This window comes from Augochlora pura, chromosome 7, assembly GCF_028453695.1.
Source record: "Augochlora pura isolate Apur16 chromosome 7, APUR_v2.2.1, whole genome shotgun sequence".
Lineage (NCBI taxonomy): Eukaryota > Metazoa > Arthropoda > Insecta > Hymenoptera > Halictidae > Augochlora > Augochlora pura.
This window is the reverse complement of record NC_135778.1, coordinates 27495794-27512201: the sequence shown is the minus strand read 5'-3', so window position 1 is coordinate 27512201 and position 16408 is coordinate 27495794. Positions and strand designations below refer to the sequence as shown.

Below are 16408 nucleotides of genomic sequence, written 5' to 3'. Positions count from 1 at the left end.
GAGCACGACTTCGAACTTGCATGTTGCCACTTCAAGTAGGGGAAATCCCTTTGTTGCGTTTCGAATTCCTGGTGATCCAGATGGTTAACTTAGATTTTCGTTGAAATTATTCGACGATTTTCAGAAGGTAAAATCGGAGACTTTGTTTTTTGACTTTTCTTCTGGTTATGAGGGTACGAAAGATTTCTTTCGTTGCCCTTTGTTTAGAGAAAAATAGTTTTTGAATACAGAAATTAATTGAGGTATTGTTTTCTGTTTTCTCTTTTGCGGAAGGGTACTTTGAGATTGTAAATAACAAGTGGGACGTTGATTTTTGTCTTTCTTTTTAGCTAAAGTAGTTTTCTAATGAAAAAACTTACTAATGGAAAAGTTAACTAAGATACGGTTTTGTATTTCTTTTGTTTCTGTACAAAACTGATTTTCGATTATGAAAGATCGTCTTTTATTCTTAGACGAAAATAGTTTTCGAATTTAGAAATTAACTAAGCCTTTATTTGCTGCTTTTCGAAGTGGTTATTAACTGAACAAATTAACTGCTCCATCGTTTTGCAATTCCTTTTTGCACAAACCTGTTTTTCAAATAGAACAGATTAACCGGGACATTGTTCTTTCATCCTCTTTTACAAAAATAGTTGCCGAATACCAAAAGCAATTGTCTTCTGCTTTTCTTCTCGTGCTAAAACGCTTTTCAAAATCAAGCGTGCCACACTTTTCCCCGTGCAAAACTGGTTTCCGAAAACAAAAGGTAAACGGACAAATTGCTTTTTCCATCCTCTCGTTTAAAGACGTTCCGCGCGATGAAAAAATTAACCGAGCCAGTCTAGTTCGTTTCCTCTCGCAGAAAAATAGTCGTCGACCGTAGGAATTAACCGGGACATCGCCTTCCCTGTTCCTTATAATTCGAAGGTGGTTCTTGGAGCTTTATTCTTCGAGTCTTTCCTTGGAACTTTACTTCTTCGAGCCTTTCCTTGGAACTTTATTTCCTCGAGCTTTTTCTTGGCGGCTTTCTTCTTCGGGGCTCACGGATCGATTAGCTCGCCAGCCGGTTGCACGAAGCACGGAATTAAGCAATCGCACGTAGACATTATCGAAGTTCGCTGATCCGGGCCGATAAGCCCTCCCGATATACTCCGTGCTTCCTCGTGGAAGCCGGGTCTCGTGTTTGCCCATTAAGAATTGAGAAACTTCGTCGATCAGAGCGAGAGAGAGAGAGAGAGAGAGAGAGAGAGAGAGAGAGAGAGAGAGAGAGAGAGCAAGGCAGAGAAACAGAGAAATAGTTAGAGACATAGAAAAGTTAAAGGCAGAGAACGATTGAGAGACAGAAAGAGTTAGAGGCAAGAAAAGAAAGAGAAACAGAAAGAAATAGAGAAAGAGTTAAAAGTAGAAAAAGAGAGAGACACAGAGAAAAAGTTAGAGGCAGAGAAAGAACGACTGTTTAACTCATGTTTTATGCGCTCAACAGGCGCACATTATTTTGTTAAAAATTTATAAATCAAACAATCACTGCGACATCCACCATATTAAAGAATAATCTTTAACACCTGTTCCATCTTTAATTTCAAAGCACATACAATAATCATTAATGAATTCTAAATTTTTTTAAACTAATTTCAAATTATCCCTTCTGCGCTGAACAAAGATATATCGTCGTAGAATATTATTTTAATATTTTTATGAAAGAACAGTCGTAGCTCATATTTTTTCTTCCTTTTCGAATTTTCCAATTATCAGGCTTTAGAAGATTATTGTAATTCCTTTCCGGATATTTTCTAAACTATATTATTCAGGTATGACTCGTTCAGGTACACACGACCTTTCTGGTTGGCACTCAGAGGGTTAAAATCCTAAATGCACCTGTACCTGGTAACTTGTAGGTGCGCGAGCCTAACAGAGCCGGGCGTCTTGCGTGGATGCGTTGCCAGTTGCCGTCGCTTTTGCGTCAGTGTCCGAATTCTGTCAGCGTTGATAAGCCTTTCGAGGGCCGTGTTTATCGTAATATATCGGTAATACAGTGTTATCGCGACGGTGTAACCGATAGGGAAGTGATTTTTCCTGTTATCTGACAGCGCGGCCCGATTCCCATGGGAAAGGCTCGCCGAAGAAGCCTCGGCCAGATAGCCCCGCCGGCACTTCATTATGGTGTTAAATTAAATCTCGAGTGGCCGTATATATATGTATATACATATACATGTATATATGTATAGACCGGCTAATCGATATTCCAGCAATCTTTTCCCCCTTCACACAGAATTACCGAGCGCATTAACCATTTAATTACTCCCCGTTACATCATTTCTACTTGCTCCACGATTTTCACGGCAGCAATAGCCCCGGTTAGTTTCCACTTGCAACAACGTGTTGTCATCGACTCCGCATGAAAGCGACCTTCGCGCGGAGTATGCATACAGAAGAAATTTTAATGGCCGCAAATATTAGCTGTGGTTAGGTTCAATGATGTTTGCTCACGTTGCATTCACCGTGCAACGTTCTCTTAAGAATGGAAAATATCAAGTACGGTTAAGTTTCATCGCGCTTGATCACGTTGCATTAGGAATGCGGTGGTTTCTTCGGCAGACAATGCTGGAAAAAAGTTTGCATTTCATCACAGTGATAGTCAGTATCGTTTCAATGAATTATGCTTATTGATTACGCTAGTTTTTCGTCAAATACTAGCACGGTATTGAGGACACATAGGTTTTACAATGTTTAATTATGTTGCATTGAGAGTGCGGTGTTTTCTTTGGCAGACAATGCAGGAAGAAGTTTGCATTTCATCATAGTAATGAGTCAGTATTGTTTCTATAAATTATGCTTATTAATCACGCTAGTTTTTCGTCGAATACTGAGCCGAGAAACTGCACAATATTGAGAACGCTCAGGTATTAGAATGTTTAATTATGTTGCATTAAGAATGCATTGTTCTCTTCGACAGACAATGGACCAAAGAATTTGTATTTCATCACAGTGACAATCGTTATCGTTTCTAATCAATTATGCGTAATAATTAAGCTAGTTTTTCGTCAAATACTGAGGCGATTAAATGCACAATATTTAGAACGCTTAGGTTTCATAATGTTTAATTATGCTCTATTAAGGATGCAGAAATTTGCATTTCCTCACAGTGACACTCAACATCGTTCCGATAGATTATGTTAATTAACTACACTCCTTCTCCGCCAAACACAGAGCCGAAAAATTGTAGAATATGAACAACGCTTACCTATCGCAACAATTAATTATGTTGCATCAAGTCTGTCACTCTTTTCCTAGAGAAATAATGCAAATAAGGTTGCATTCTTTTAAAAAATTAGATCGTTGTCTACAATTATTTTTTATCGAATTGCACTTTGAATATAGTGCGTCGGTTCTGTCACGTTCTCCTCCGAAAACAATACAAAAAAGGTTCGCACTGTGGTATCAGCACAATAGGTCTTGTTTATCAACTGCAATTCTTTTTTCATCAAACGCAAAGTCCAAAGTCGCGAATATCAAGTATGTTTAGGTTCGACGACGCTTGGTCACGTTGCGCTAATGTGTCGCATTCACTTTTCGAAAACAATGCAGAAAAAGTTCGCATTTGCACAAGTAGCGACAATAGATCATGCTGCTCGCTATGGCGCTCTGTTTTGATCGGAGCACTGAGTCCAAGATTTTATAGCACTGTTAGACTGTCTTAGAATAAAAAGAGACGTTGTCTATAGCGGTTGTTTTTTTCTCTGCGACTCGTATCTTTGTACCTGTCTCTTGGTGCGAGACAGAGCTACCTGTATTTCAGGTACTGTTTTGCACCTGATTCATCGTTTAAATGTTATGCAATTGATAGGAAAGAGCTATTTATCGTCAGAAATCAATAAAAGAAAGGAAAAGGACTTAAGAAATAACAGAAAAATTCAGAATTTGTATAAAACACTGAAATAAATGTTAAAGTTATTAATTAGTAATATATATTTAAAATTATAGTTATTGACTAGATATTGCATAGTGATTAATAGGTCTTCTGACAGTGATTGACACTTCCATTAGGACAAGTGTAAAAACATAATCATTTCTGACATTCAAGACGGTTTATTTACTAGTAAAAGGTTAAATCTTTAATGAATAACAATATTTTTTAACAAAGCAGTACTTATAATTTATAATAATAATTATATAAAGTCAAATTAGTCTAAACAGCAGAGATCAGTAGACGAATTCCAGGATATTATTTTCAACAGATAATTAATAAAAGAAGAAATACATTTTCATATAACTTTTGTATCTTATAATTAACTTCAACAATTTCAATTTTGCATAAAGTTCCGCAGTGTAGTAATTACTACGCCTCCGACAGTATTAACTACATTCATCGAGCAAGACGAATTGTTTCCTTTGAATTAAATTAATTTTTCACTCGTTAAAATTAAACAGAACTTAACATTCAAAAGTTGTTTAAACATCGTGAAAATTGTTTAAATCGCTGTTCGTTGTGCCGGTGAAACGTATTTATCTTATATTTATTAATTGTTTGTGTAAATGGTCAGTCACCGTATATAGGTCAACAACTGTACGCGGTGTTCCGCGGTAATTAACGCTAATTTACGCGTACACCGTGAATGATAATGCTTCCTGGAAGACGTGATTCACGTCCGAACGAACAAACGACCCTAAAACAGTAATAGACGCTCCTTGTTATGTAAACACTAGACTCCGGACAGTTTCGTTTGGCTCCTACGATGACATATAGCCCGCCGAGATGCGACGTTTATTGTTACATAAAGCGCGCGCGCCGGTTCTGCCGGTTGCCAAGAATAAATGGAGCCGCAAGGTAGAGAGACCTCCGTATGGAGTCTACTCGAATTTCAATTAATTTTTCGACCGTTCCCGCCGTTCACGGTTAAAGCGCAAAACCTTTGCGGAAAATAAAAATTATTTTCGTCGATTGCGTCGAACGCTATTTACGCGGAACAAACAAGTCCTGCGGCGGTCGCAATAAACAAGATTTAAATAAATATTTGTTGCCACTGCGTCGACAACGGTACAAGGCTATTTGTAAATTTTACCGATTTGTTTATATTTCATCTGATCAGCATTTTTATTAAATTATTCACCGAGAAAATTAGATTTCGATTTAACGTCCTCGACGATCTCGTCGACGATCTATCTTTTATTCAAGGAAATTGAAGAATAGATCTTTATTATTTTTACTTTGCAAACATTCTCTTATCGCTAGGTAAATTATTTAGAAAATTAGATAAACGAAAGGTTGGATTTTGATCACGTTTTACAGTGTAATATTTTAGAATTCATTCGGGTTTCTTGAACTTTGAATTCAAAGAAGCGAGGAATTTCTTCTCCAAACAAACGACGATGGCTAATCCAGATTCATTGTATACAACGTTGTTTATCCTGTATCGTAAACTTTGTAGAACCGTCGAAATTCGAGCTCGCAAATCGATCTTTAAAAAGCCGGGTAATTAGAAAGTTGCGATTCGATTAAAAGTTCGCGCGCGAGTTTAAATAATTCACGGTCGGTCAACGAGAGCCGGTCGAGAAGGAGATTGTTAATTAAAACAAAATCGACGAGCGTGAAAGTTGACGGCGACGCCGGGCCCGCGGCCGAGGGTATTTCTATTTCCTCGAATTTTTTGCGCCGCGCGATCCGGGGAACTAATTTCGAATTCATCAGCGTCGGAAAATTGATTCGAGAATTATTCAGCGGACCAGAGAGGAGTCGTCGTCGCACGCGCGCGCGGTACCCTCGGAAGTGTCGTGTAACCCCTCCGGTGACCGGAAACGATCCGAATGTATTTATAGGCCGGCTGGAGCGGTTTGCAAAAAGAGCCGGAGAGGATTCCACACGGATTGCGTCAGTTCTCGACGGGTGGAAAGGTCAAGCCTTCTTCGCCGGTGTTCTCCTTCGCCGCGTACAGAGCCGCGTTACGAGATGCATTTTGTAATCAGCTCGGTTTAGAATGCACTCTCCCGGGGGGAATGCGTCCCGCGAATTTCGATTCCCGTTGATTTCCATTCAACCTTAGCGAGAGTCGTCCCACCAGCCGGATTATCTCACTAGAAATAAAACAATAATCGCCGATACAGGCTGCCACGCTGGCGTATCAAGCCTCGACAGCTGGCCAGAATTTCTTTATTCCGTTACTTCTGCAATAATCGTCTTAACAATTCAGAAAAATTCACGGATGCAGCTTAAGTATCTATTAACAAGCTTGCAAAGTTGCGCGAAAATCTATCGTCTAGATTATTGGTGAAAAATTATAATATTCGCACTTGGCGATGTAACAGATTCAGTCAACAATGTAGCACGGACAAAAGCATCCAGAAAATTTACAATTTTAAAAATATCGATACATAAAAATTTTATACGTATTCTACAGTGTTTCCATATATGCATAAAAATTATAAATAAATTTTATGGACGTTAATAAAAATGTCAAGTTCGCTTATAGTAAGCCTTTATAATATCGCGTTGAAACGAGTATTTTAGAAAAAGGCCATCTGCTGCACGATAATTATTATTATTTTCTATACGAAAAGCGTGCTAAAAAATTATTTATTTATTTAACCGAAAGTCGACTTTTGGCCAGTCTGCGAGATGGATTCGCGATTATGCAAATATTTACAGCCGGCTGAGAAATCGCGAAGGTCGCGCGGATGCGGATTATGCATGCGCGATTTAATGATCGCGAAGTGATATCTCCGACGGTGAATAATTCAATTCTTTCTAACGTTGGCTCCGGTAGCCGTTCCATAGGGCGTCTGCGACCGCAGCGCGCGCCTCGCCTCTGAAACTCCGCGACGGAATTCGAGATCATTCGTTCGCAGACAATGAACCGTGCACGGTTCCTCCACGCTTCGTTCCCTCTCGGATTCCCGCTCTGCCGTTCAGACAACAGTCGCCTATTGCAATTCCCGCGAGACAACGCGCGAACGCATCCGATATCCTCGCCGATCCTACCGCTCGTTAAGCCCCGACTAGATAATTCATTAGATATTCCAACGGAATAAAAATTCGCTCGGCGAATGAGCACGCGAGGAATCGCTGTCACTTTGTTCGACTGCGACATTTTCCTGTCCCTATTTCAATTTTTAATAATACTGAAGGAGGTAGTTTATTATGCTGTTTTATATGTCGTTTTATTTATTGGTTTATATATTGTTTTATAGGTTGTTTTATATATTGTCTTATATATTGTTTTATATAGTGTTTTATATATTATTTTATTAGGATACTAGTAAATTGTATAGACTGATATATTATATTATATATTATTTTGTGACGATGCTGAGATAGATTTAAACTTCGTAGTATTTTTATTATAATATATACTAATGGATAAAAGTTCGAACCGATTCTTATTTGCATTACGTTCACGAAAATATTGACTTTATTTATTCGTAATTTTTCAATTCTTTATTTCTACTTTACTTTCTATTTTCCTTACTTCTCTTTGCTTTCTTTCTTTATTCGTACGAGCTATATAAAACAATATTACAATATAAATGCTATATATTTCACTGTGATGTGTATTTTTGATTAAAGGAACCATATGTCTATTCAGACATTAATTTATACTAAAATATTAGACACGTAAATCTCCTAAACTCTTCTTCACAAATGTATGCTATATGTTCTACATAAATTTATGCTAACTGCACTATATAAAATAATATAATATAAACAATATGACGTATATTCCATTGCAATCTATATTTTTAGTTTAACGAACCGTATATCTATTCAAACATTAAATTATACTAAAATATTAACGACACAACAACTTTTCTTCACAAGTGTACGCTATGAAAAATTTATTATGGGAAAATATGAATCAGTAATTATAAAAGAAAAACATTGAAAATTTTGTTATACAGACATTTTTTAATTATCTCTAACACCGAACGAAAACATGAGAAATTAATCTCTTCAATGATTCTGCCACGTACGTGTACGTTTAGTTTTCTTAAAGCTATGTCTCAATAATACCAAGAAAAACCTCATCAAATAAAATAAAATGAATGAGAGGGTAAAGAAATAAAATAGATTTTTCCCTGCTATAAAAATGAGTGCCTGAAGACGTTAATATGCTTGTGTGAACTCGAAGTAGTTCTCTCGACGAGTTAGTCGACTGTTCGATTAAAAAAATCGCGTGGATTTCGATCGGCGCGCAAAGTAACCAGAAGTTACGTCCCACTTTAGTGTCAGCGTGCCGTTTAGCTTCGAAGATAAAGAGACGCGATGCCAACAAGCACACGCCGGTCTAGCCTAATTAGTTTCATTCGGTTAAGTTGGTACTTGCCCCAGTTCGTCTAATGGGCAACAGCGAAATTGATCCCCCATTGTCCCACTCTAATGTCGTTGCTCCCTCGCGGAGTCAGCTATAGCGTGGCCATAGTGTAAATAAAACGTCGAACTCACTTGATTCGATCAATCGTCGCATCCCCGAGCTCCTGCAATCAAGAAGCCAACTCTCGGCTTCGAAGTTCGCTACGACGTTCGAATCGCAAATCCTACCACTCTGCTTCACTGATCGATTCTCAAACTTGCCGTATACTCGAAGCATGACGTTCGCCATAAAATCTTTCCACAATTACATCAAATCAAGTGTCTGTCTTCGTTTCTCAGTGCTTTTTCGGAAATTGGAAGGGGCGTCTCGTATTCGAAGCGCCGCCGTTTTGGTAATTCTTGGTTGCAATATTTAGTATTATTGGCAGCGGGAAGGTGTGCTCAAGGTGTTTGTTATGTTTCGAGCCAATCGGCTGAGTAGATTTCGAGATGCTATCGCATACGTTTGCTTCTCAATGGCAGAGTATGCGGTTAGCAAATTTGTGATTGTGGTACTGAATATACTCTTCAATGTGATATATTCTTCATAGAATATCGCAATTAAGTCAGAGTAATTTTTCGTTTCAATTTAACAGTTCCTTTCGCAAGAAGGCAGGGGGTAAAACTAATAACTCTTTTAAACAAAGTAGCGGTGATGTTTTAAATATTCTAGGTGTACTGTACAGGTGTATAGGGTAAAAGAGCCGGTTGCTAATTAAAGTCTGATTATCTTCAGAAATAATTAATTATACATTTATCTAAAGAAACGCCTTCAATTCTAGATATAAATAAAATGAAGTACAAAAATATAGTAAATATTATTCGACAAATATCGATACGATTTATAAAAATTCAGCGCACAGTAACCGGCTCCGTTATTCTACATCCAGCCAGTCGACGAATCCGTGAAATCCGCTCGGTCGATCTCTCGCCGACAGTTCGCGCTCGAGTATTCGGCTATCTCAAAGGAGCAGCGACATCGTTACCCCCGAAATGGCGCCGAAATTGTCTCGTTTCCGGCGGTGTCGGACGCGCGGGCGTTATTCGGTCCGCGGGAGGCGACGGCAATTTCAGCGACGAGATCCGAATGATTGCGGACAGTGTCTCGCTTTGACCGCGTCGCGACGCTCTCCCGCGAGTGGTTCCTTTGCCCACGCGTCGTCTCTCGACGCGCGCGCTACAACCTGGAGGCCAGTCCCTTTGAAATACAATCGTCCTAATGGGAGGCAAACAACGTAAACAAAAATCTACGGCCGATTGATTCGCCGTCGGCGTCGTGTAACAAAGGGATTAAAGTGTGGTGGGTGTTTCAGTTGACCTGAGTGCGCGCCTGACGGCTCACGCTGTTTCCGCGCGTCGGTGCTTGGAAGTCGCGAGCGTGTCATCCGGAGGCACCTGGACGCCGTCGCCCGGCTCAGTGACGTTCCGCGAACAGTGCGACGAGGACATCGGTGACCATTCTTTCTTCCCGTGTGACGCGGTGTAGTGTCCTGGAAGGATCGTCGATCAGTGTACAGTAACGACGCGAGCGACGACGCCAGGCTAATGATAGTCGGAAGACGATTTAGCTGGTGATAGCACACATGAGACCAACGCGTCTTTCGTCGCTGTCTAGCCGGCCTTGGGAGCCTCTTCCATCATCAGGATCTCATCCGAAGCAAACTTCTCTTGTCGCTCGAAGTTTGATGGGCCAGCCAATTTATCCTTCCTCCTACGAGAACACCTGGATTACCTAAAGCTCCTCTTCTCACGGCTCTCTAAGGGAATCTGAGCACTTGAATTGAGACAAGGGATCTGGACCAGAATCTAGACTATCCACGGACGCGCTTTAACGAGACAAAAGAGCTGTCCAAGGTCTTGACGCTTTTGCTAGGTTCTAGGAGATGAATAGTGACCAACCAGGGACATAGTCTTTGAAGTATCAGAATCCTAGATAGAGGATCTGCTGGATGGAGTTTATTTCCTGCGAAGGTTTCGAGTATCTGAACCTGTGATGATCTAGCAGACACCTAGGAGAAGTGTACAAGGCTGTGATTCCTTTGCTAGGGTTTAGAAAACGAGTGACCAATCAGAACTCCAAAAATATCGAGAGTTCTGAGTCTAGACGATTTAATTAGCTGGAAGAAGTCGATCTCTGATAGCAAAGTGTTACGAGATCTGTGAAGTTTTTAGTTTAGAGGATTTCTGTGAGAACTGTCGAAAGATTTGAAGCTCCTACTAGGTCCTCGAAGGCGGATAGTGAATATCCAGGAAACCAAAGTCCCCAAATTATCAAAATCCTAGGTTTAAACAGAGAATTCAATCAGCTCGACTTGCTAGCAGCAACCCATCAAGAAATCTCAATACCCTATAAAGTCTTCAATCTATACAACTTCTAAGAGAACTTTCCAAAGACCTGAAGCTCTTACAAGGTCCTAGAAGACGTATAGTGACCAACCAAGGCTCCAAAGTCCCCAAATTTCCAAAAACATAGGTTTAAACAGAGGATCCAATCAGCTCAATTTGCTAGCAATCCATCAAGAAGTCTCTATACTCTACAAAGTCTTCAGTCTACGTAACTCCTATAAGAACTATTCAAAGACCCGAAGAAGCTTTTACTAGCTCCTAGAAGACATATACTAACCAACCATCACTCGAAAGTCACCAAATCACCAGAATCTTGCGTCCAGATAAAGGGATCCAATCAGCTCGATGAAGTCTATTTGCTAGGAAAGTGTCACAAGTCCGTGCGTCCTACGAAGACTTCAATCTAGAGGACACCTCGTTGTTGGGGATAGTGTTCGTCGATCAGAAGTCGGCTAGAAAATGAAGGGGCAGGGGGTAGTCCGAGGGAAATGTGTGGTAAAGTGAAGAGGAACAGGCCAGTCTAATGATGTCTGGCTCCAGCGGTGGGCTGATGGAGTTCACGGAGTCGTCCGGCGGATTGAAGAGGTGCGGGGCCGGCATGAGCTCGCCGTCGCTGGGCGCCGGGGGTGGCATCGGGAGCTCGGGGGGGCTGCCTCGGACACTGTCCGCTTCCGCTTTACGGCTGCGCTCGTCCAGGAAGCCTCTCTTCTGGGAGCAGAGCTTCGAGTCGCCGCCGAAGAGAGACTTGTAAGTGGATGATGATTCTAGGGGGAGCGGCGGGTTGTCGAATCGAGGTCGACGATCAGTCGCCGGCCAGTTTAGTAATTGTCGAGGATGCTACGGACCTCCGAGGGCGCCGTGAATTGGGTCTAACGAGGGTTTGTTTGCTGACCAAACTGCGCCAGATTTTTGGCGGTCTACGGCGTCCCCCGTGACGATTCGAACCGAATTTACCGATTCGAGCGCGGTATCTGTGTTTGAACTCGTGGAACTTCGTGACAGAAAATTGTAGGGCGGTCTGTCCACGCTCGTCTTAAAGCGTGAAGTCTGTCCTTTAAATCTCATTAATCAATTGTTTTCGAAACAAGTTTTGCAACGAAATACGAGCGGACAACTGACAATAGTAAATTTTCACGATTTCTACGGTTGTGATTTTTCCAGGAAGGTTAACAAGTTTGTTTTACGGTACTGTAACTAAAGTAGGTGTCGAGAGTGTAGTTTCAGCTTACCAACGAGTCTGAAAAAAGTGGTCTGCGTTTTTTCCGGACGATTTATCGCAGTTTGTGTGAGAAGACTGCCGGCGGTATGGGAACGGTGATGGTCAAGTTTGCATCGAAAGCTGTCGATATTTGAACTGCTGTAGCAGAGCGAAACGGAAACGCAGGAAATTCTATCTAGGCTCACTTTAAAGGCTGAACTCTGCACTATCGATGTACGTAGGTTGGTTTATCGAAAAAATTCTGCGGTGCGACATAGGCGAAGAAAACCAGAAACTGTCGATGTTCATACTTTTCAATGCCAAACATTTCTGACGACCAGAAAAAATTTTTCTATAATTTGAAACTTTATCGTTATTAAAAAATAGAGTTTCCTCTTTCGAAAAAGTTCAAATAATCTCTTCCACGATTTTTTTCCTTTAATCTATTACAATTTCAATGAAAATCGTGCCGCCAGTGTTCAAACAGCGATCAAGACTTCTGTCAGAAGTGTCAATATCTGAACACCTGTAACCCCGTGTATAAAAATCGCAGCAAGATCTACCTGTGCTAATTTTGTAGCACGAATCTTCCACTTTCGAACTGTGTAGATTGATTTCCTCAAAATAATTTCTTCTGAAAAAATTCTAACGTTATAAGAGTGCATACGTCCTCGAAAATTGTTCATTTAGTAGGCGAAAACTTTCTGCGGCCACTGTACACCAGGCTTTCGTCTCGATATCGATTCCCACGAATCAGCTTTTCGATTTTAGCAGCCGGTCACATGTCGCGTCGTCTTTTTCTTGATTTTAATCGCGATTGATAAAAACGATACGCGGTTTCCGGGAACGGATTCGAGTGCGATTCAGATAACTTCTGACGGATGAGGTGTCGAGTTTTGCGATCCGAGTGAGGTCGATCGCGGCTGATAAGGTCTTGACGGAAGGTTCTTCAACGGTTACTTAGATGATAATCGATGATTGTTCGATTCATTCATTGCTCATCGTGACCAGCTCTGTTTGTCAAAACATTCTTAAGTACGCTGCTCGAAATAATCGAAGCGTAGACTAATGGATGAAAATTGGACGACTTTGACTAAGGGTATCTTCGTAAAAAATCATTGTAAGATGATGACTTTTTCTTCAAATTGAAGCTTGAAACTTCTACTTTAAGGTAGTCTTCCTGTAATTTATGTTCGATGCAACTCGTCACTGCAGCTTTTTAAATGTGAGACAATGTTTGCGATAATGAAAATTGGCAAGCATATAGTAATCAAATATTAATTAATATAGAGGAATTAAACCATATTCGAATACAATCTACCTTATCTTAAAATAGGTACTTCTAGCTTTTGTTTAAGCTAAGTTGCATATAAATAGCTCTACAGGAACGCATAATTTTAAATTTTACGTACCCTCGCCGCTCTAACCATTAAAATGTTCCATACTGAAAAATGCCAAGTTTGAAGAAATACACAAGAATTGTAACATTTTTGTCGGAGATGCCATTTATATTAAAATAAAGCCCGACCCTTCCCCTTTAATTTAAAGAAATGAAAACTTCATTGCGATTTTTATTCGCAAAGTTACAACAGTTTAAAATAACCCTTCATCGAACTTGGCATTTTTCAATACGATAAATATGTTCTTAGATTTAACAAAAAATAAATAGTACCGATAGTGTATCAAATTTTAAATATAGAAATACTATTTTATAGTGGAAATTTCAAGCTTTAATTTAAAAAACGAGCCACCCACCTACAACGATTTTTCGCGAAGTTATTAGTTCGTGGATTGCGTTATGACGCGCTCGATTTTGTGGAATCGATGCAGTTTTTGTGCAACAGCGTAATTTATAGAACGAAGCGGTAGGTGTTTCGCAACGCGCAGGTACAATAATTGGCGGGCGTTCAAGGGACCCATTCATGGATCCCGGTGACATTTATTAGCCCCCGCGTTTATCGGTTTGATGCATCTGCATAATGAATCGACCGGCTCGGTGGAAATAAGTTCGCGTTTTGGAGCGCGGCCAGAAACTCATTTACAGTTTTCCAGGGACGCTGTTTACGAGGCCAGGCCCCGGCAGTTTTCACTTGTTGAGAAACAAACACAATTAAAACCGTCGCCTTCCGGAAACGTCGGCAACGGCTGTCCGTAGACGACCGCGCGAGCGCGAGCGCGCCCGTCGTTCGGCGGACAATAAAATTTGATTTCGGTGGCGGCGGGCGCGCCGCGACTGTTTGTCAACGTCACCGCTCAAAAATTCCGGGAAAAAGAGCAGCTTTCCGCGGATAATAAATGATGTTTGTCCAGGAAAGGGGGATGGTCGATACGGGAGCATCCATCGTGTGTGGGGGGGGGGGGGGGGGGGGGAAGGAGGGGAAAAAATTTGATATCCAATCCCGTCTGAATAGATAGGAAATTGCAGTCAATTTGCTGATTACGCTTTCGTTAGGCGAGGATTCAGCCGGCGCTTAATTTTTGTTTTTCGGCGACGGGTCGCTGCAGCCTTGAAATGCAATTTCCGAGGGGATCGAATATATTACGCGCGAAAATTAATGCTCCGTGTGCTAGGCCGATGAAAAAATTGTAATCGAAATAGGTTTAAATAAAGTGAACGATCGAGCTTTTAATACACTGCACAAAGTAATTAATGACTTCGCGAAAAATCGTCGTAGGTGGATGACTCGTTTTTTAAATTAAAGCTTGAAATTTCCACTATAAAATAGTATTTCTATATTTAAAATTTGATACACTATCAGTACTATTAACGAAGATATTCTCAGTTAAAGTCGACCAATTTTTATCCATTTGTCTGTGCTGTAACTTCTTTGCTGAATACAGCTTTTTAATCACTCCCATAATCCCTTTCGTCTCTGTTCATTCAATGTTAGGTCTGCGAGAAGTTCTCTCAATCTTAAATCAATCTCCAAATGTTTAAAAACGAATTATACACATAGGTTTTCCAGAAATATATCTGCCAATCGCGTTCTCAATTTACGTTCTCCAGTTGTCTTCCCAATTTACGCTTCAATGTTAGCTCCGCCTCGGGTAAACAAAATTTTTCTCCTACTCGTCTTCGATACGATAATAAACAACGATTTCTCCGCCTTTCAACGAGTCCAAAAGAATCGGCATACGATTTTTTCTCGACGATTTATTGCAGTTCGAATGAAAAGCGTCGCGCCGGCATTCGACCAGCGATCATCGAGCGCCGCGTCAAAAAGCGTCAATATTCGAAGTGCTGTGTCTCCGCGGAAAAAAATCGCAAAAGGGTCCACCCACGCTCGTTTTATAGGGCAATATCTGTAATTTCGGCCCGTCTGAGTCGTTTCACCCGAAAAAAATTGTGCGCTAATTGACGGACCAAAATTGTCGACTCCTCTGTGCCGTCTTCTCTGAAAAGAATATTGCAGTGAAACGCAGACAAAAAGAGATAAAACTCGTCGATTCCTTGTTATTACCCCGAAAAAATATAAATAATAGTTAAAAATAAAATAGCGTAATTCTAAATATAAATATTTAAACTACTGCTCGCGAGATTGCTTATAAGAGAAATTTGTTGAAATCAAGGGACGCATGTAAGAATTTGCAATAAACTTTTTATTGTAAATGAACACATGTATAAAGTTTATTTATACCAAATTATAACAATATTGATTAACTAATAACAAAAATAGTAGTAGTACGCAATAACAGTCCACGAAATTATTCGTACCAGTGTAGATTTTGTCAAAAAATTTGCAGTAGCTTTTTTAATTTACATATATTAATTGTCTACTATTCAGTGGGTCCACCATTATTCCTTATTATATCATTTAATCGATTTGGCATACTTTCTACCAGTTTTAATATGATATTTGGTTCAATACTATTCCAAACTTGCAATATTTTGTTTTCTAGTATTTGTTTATTGAAAATTTCGTGCTCGCGTAGTCTTTTATCTATTTCCGCCCATAAATTTTATATAGAAATTGTATCTGGACTCTGAGGAGGTGTATGTAAAAAATGGGGAACGTGGTAAAGTATCCACTCACGAACAATCTGAGCAGTATGCTTCGGGTCGTTGTCGCGTTGAAAATAGTAGTCATCTTCCAGACCATGCTTAATCGCAGTTGAGTGCAGATTTTCTTCGAGTATATTGTTATACTTTATCTTATCCAAAATTCTATCGATAAAGACAAGTTTGCCCACTTCGGATACCGCCATACAGCCCCACACTATCACGGAGCCTCCACCGTGCATTACAGTTGCTTATACATTTTTTAATTCTAGTTCTGTATTAGGCTTTCTCCAAACTTTTCCTCTCCCCTCACATCCAAAAAATATTAAATAAGATAATAAAAAGTTTATTGCAAAATTTTACACGCATCGCTTGATTTCAACAGATTTCTCTTATAGGCATTGAGGGTACGAATACTTATGGGATTGACTGTAGGTTCCGTAGAATTGTTTAACTTATTTTGAAGACTGCTTTTATGATATATTAATTAGAAGGTTAATAAATTCCTGCATTTATTTTTCACGCCGGCTTTTGAATATCGCCG

General features: G+C 40.1%; 1 protein-coding gene across 15 annotated transcripts in view; it reads left to right on the top strand.

Moving 5' to 3' along the window:
* Positions 1–16408, top strand: part of Dnc (phosphodiesterase dunce) — a 467245-nt gene that overhangs the window by 381197 nt on the left and 69640 nt on the right. The window contains exon 2 of one of the 15 annotated variants that reach the window (XM_078188086.1): positions 9634–11413. The exons of the other annotated variants lie outside the window; for them this stretch is intronic. Coding sequence (XP_078044212.1) covers positions 11190–11413 — 224 coding nt within the window. The 5' untranslated portion in view covers positions 9634–11189. The remainder of the gene's footprint in view (positions 1–9633; positions 11414–16408) is intronic. 15 annotated transcript variants of the gene reach the window in all.